The sequence below is a fragment of the Rhinatrema bivittatum genome, chromosome 2, assembly GCF_901001135.1.
Source record: "Rhinatrema bivittatum chromosome 2, aRhiBiv1.1, whole genome shotgun sequence".
NCBI classification, from domain to species: Eukaryota; Metazoa; Chordata; class Amphibia; order Gymnophiona; family Rhinatrematidae; genus Rhinatrema; species Rhinatrema bivittatum.
The window spans coordinates 715,884,297-715,888,138 of record NC_042616.1 but is presented as its reverse complement, the minus strand read 5'-3'; the positions used below and the strand labels follow the sequence as shown (position 1 = coordinate 715,888,138).

General features: G+C 45.4%; 1 protein-coding gene across 1 annotated transcript; it reads left to right on the top strand.

Moving 5' to 3' along the window:
• The first annotated feature begins 824 nt into the window (after nt 1–824).
• LOC115083392 (endogenous retrovirus group K member 113 Gag polyprotein-like) lies at nt 825–2,360 on the top strand. Its single transcript, XM_029587198.1, has one exon. The coding sequence runs from the start codon at nt 825–827 to the stop codon at nt 2,358–2,360; it is 1,536 nt and encodes a 511-aa protein (XP_029443058.1).
• The last annotated feature ends 1,482 nt before the right edge of the window (nt 2,361–3,842 follow it).

Below are 3,842 nucleotides of genomic sequence, written 5' to 3'. Positions count from 1 at the left end.
TAATGTAGAAGACTTGAAGAAGGTACTCACAAGAGGAAGTTCCAGGATAGAGTCCCGAGAAGTGGGTCAGGAGTAGTCCAAGGCAGTAAGGCCCTCCGAGGAGCGGATAGCTGTGGGGGTTGGGTGTTTGGCTTCCCTGACTGATGGCACGCCACCTCAGAAGGTCAACATCTGTCCCATGTCTAAAACCTACTCGTAGCATAAAGAAACTGTTTTGCTCCGACCGCAGCAAGTTTCCGCAAGTTTCAGCAAGCGAACATACTTCCTGTCTATAGCTAACAGGAAGTCTGCAAGGAATATATCTAGGGCAAAAGCTTTGCAGCAGAAGCTTTGCAGCACCAGCTTAGTTTATGACCTACTTGCATTTCTGTGGGTTTTCACACCTAGATAGCTCAGTACCATTGCCTCATGACCAGCTAATGACCTCCCCCCTCCCTGCCTGAAGATTGACCGTTTGCACCTCTCTGCACCCACGTAGTAAAAGGTCAGCATAAACATTTATGTGGAAATATTGTAGCAGTAAATATGTGACGTATGTATCCGATGCAATGCTATGTAATGATTTTACAATAAAAGGGGGCTGCCCAAAATGCTGGGAGCACGCTTCACCCTGAAGACCGGTCTGAGGTGTTTTCATTGCGACATGTGGTGACCCCGACGTGATCTAAGTCTTGTTCCAAGGAGGGACCCGAGACGTGACAACTCCCTGCTCATCCGGCTGGACAGAAAGCCTAGGTGCGCACCGTAAATCAGCAGACCTATTCCCACAGGTGTAAGTATTTTTACGTTTTTCTCAGTGGGTCTGTTTTCAAACATTCGTGAGTATGGGAGGGAAAAGTTCAGTTCAGCATCAAAGTCATGCGGAAGAACTGACAAAACTAATAAGGAATTATTATTTTGTCACCAAGGGAGAAGTAGTACAAGTTAAATTGAAAGACGTAGGACAATTGCTAGGAGAAATAGTTTCCCGTTGTCCTTGGTATCCGGAGGCTGGAACTCTGGATATTCAGGACTGGATTAACATAGGGAATAGTCTTCATATGTCTCCGAGAGCTCCCATAAGGCAGTTGTTACTGTGGCAAAAATGTACAGAGGCTCTGGAACACATAGGGACCAAAAAAAATCTCAAAACACCATCTTCAGCTCATGAGTCCTTAAAAACAGAAGATGAAAAAATAGACAGGCTACCTATCAGTACCCCTGATCCGTATACTCTTCCCCCACCATACTTGCAAACTACTTCAGAAGCAACAACTTCCCTGTATCCTCAGCTTCCCATGCCAGAACCCGTGACACAGACCAGTCAGACTTCCCAAATTTATTCAGAAAAACAGCCCTCAAACACAAATGAGGCACAATTTGACCCTTGTGGTGCGGTCCGTATGGGTTTTCAAGAGGAACAAAAAAAAGGTAACCTTACAGGAGAAGAACTTTTAGAAGGACTTCAAGCCTTTCCCATCACAGAAAGGATCAATGATATGGGCGGGAGAGAAATGAATTGGTCTGCCCTTCCTTATAGTGTTCTCAGAGAACTCCGCACAAGTATCAAGGAGACAGGGTTTCATTCATCTTATACCCGAGGGCTACTTGAAGCAATGTCTAACGGCTATAAATTAGTTCCCCAAGATTGGAAAGACTTGTCCCGTATGCTCCTCACCCCAGCTCAGTATGTGGTATGGGAATCTGAATATCAAAGAGAAGCACTGATAGCAGGAACCGCTTCAGGTGGTGCCTACTTACCAGAACAGTTATTTGGATCAGGTCAATTTGCCACCATAGAACAACAGGCACTTGGCATACCAGCAGTCGCCTATTCAGCAATTGTCCACTGTGTAAATAAAGCCTTTAAAAGGGTCCCCGAGTCTGGAAAGGTCACAAAGTCATTTATAATGACTCGACAAACAGCAACAGAGCTCTATACACAATTTATTGATCGCTTGCAGGAAGCCATTCGGCGACAGGTAGATAATTCAGAAGCGAGCGTAGAACTCCTATTAAAGCTAGCTTTTGAAAACGCAAATGCTGACTGTCGTAAAGTTTTGCAGTCCATAGTTGCCAGACCTGATTACAACCTAGCAGACATGCTTAAAGCTTGTGCAGATGTGGGCACCCACGCTTTTCAAATGGATGCCCTCGCTGTTGCCCTGCAGAAAGGTCAATTTCACACTCCGAAAGGCACATGTTTTAACTGTAAAAAACCCGGCCATTTTAAACAACAGTGTCGTGCCCCAGGTGGCGGGGCGTATAAGGGAACTGATTCTGCAGGGGTCTCTAGGTCACGACCAAAAACTGTGTGCCCAAAATGTAAGAAAGGGTTCCACTGGGCAAATCAATGCAGAAGTACTAATCAGGGAAACTAGATTCCGGGCCAGCGACAAGCCCCAGTCCAATTGTCGCAGTCCCTAAGATCCAAGCGCAATCAATTCCTACAGATGTCATTGGCAGTTCTGGCATAAATCTTATTAATCAAGACACAAAATTTGTAGCATTCCCAGGGCAGGTCATTCTGATGCCCTCTCAGCTCACAGGCCCTCTGCCCGAACAAACTGTCGGGCTGATTCTACCCCGATCCACTGCAGGCAAGGCAGGGATCTATGTCATTCCAGGAGTTGTAGATTCTGATTATGAAGGTACTATTATGATCCAATTTGAAACTAAATCCTCCCTTACACTGCACAAAGGGGACTCCTGGGCACAGCTAGTCATGGTGCCCTGTGTCTTGCCCGTAGGAGGACAGCAGACTGTCAGAGGCTCCAGCGGTTTCGGATCCATCCGAGCCCCAACACTGCATCCTAGCATTTTAGCAGTGACTCAGGCAATCAGACAAGAGAAACCAAAGAGAACCTACTTACTAAACGGTAAGCCCTTTGAAGGCATTTTAGATTCAGGAGCTGATATCTCAGTTATTACCAGAGATAATTGGCCCACTGACTGGCCGACAGTAGACTCCCCCTCGGTGTGGGGGGTGGGAGGGAGACAGGTAGCCCGCCGTAGTGCTTGCTGGCTGACTGTAACAAGTTCCTCCGGTTCAGGCACTGCACATTTAAAACCAGTAATCCTTCCCATTCATATCAATTTATGGGGACGTGATTTACTGAGTCAGTTTCAAGCCCGAATTGTACTAGAAGATTAAGTATGTCTCACAGTAAACCCACTGCTCTTCCATTAAATTGGAAATCCACCACACCCATTTGGGTAGAGCAGTGGCCCCTGACTAATGATAAGCTTCAGGCCCTCCATGAATTGGTCCATGATCAATTAGATGCTGGTCACATTGAACCCACAGTCAGTCCGTTTAATACACCTGTTTTTGTGATAAAAAAGAAATCAGGGAAATGGAGACTTCTCCACGATCTCCGAGCCATTAATGCTATTCTGCAACCTATGGGTCCGCTTCAATGTGGCACTCCAAATCCGAACATGATTCCTAGGGATTATCAAATTTTAATAGTAGATTTGAAAGATTGCTTTTTCACCATACCACTATGTGAAAAAGACAAACAATTCTTTGCCTTTACGGTCCCTGTTTTAAACAACCAGAGACCAACTAAGCGCTATCAATGGACTGTTTTACCACAAGGAATGTTGAATAGTCCCACATTATGCCAAAACTTCGTAGACAAAGCATTGCAAGGGTTTCGACAGCGCTATCCACGAGCATTAGTGTATCATTATATGGATGATATTTTAGTGGCTGCCCCACGAATTCCAGATGACTGGTTATTCCATTTATCCTCTGAACTAGCCAAACATGGATTGAAAATTGCCCCCGAAAAGATTCAGAAACAGGAACCATTTCTGTATTTAGGTCACAAAGTGTTACAGACGTACTCTAGTCCTCA

Bases quoted from the DNA above. Each gene is read 5' to 3' on its own strand.
- LOC115083392 (XM_029587198.1), top strand. From the start codon at position 825: ATGGGAGGGAAAAGTTCAGTTCAGCATCAAAGTCATGCGGAAGAACTG.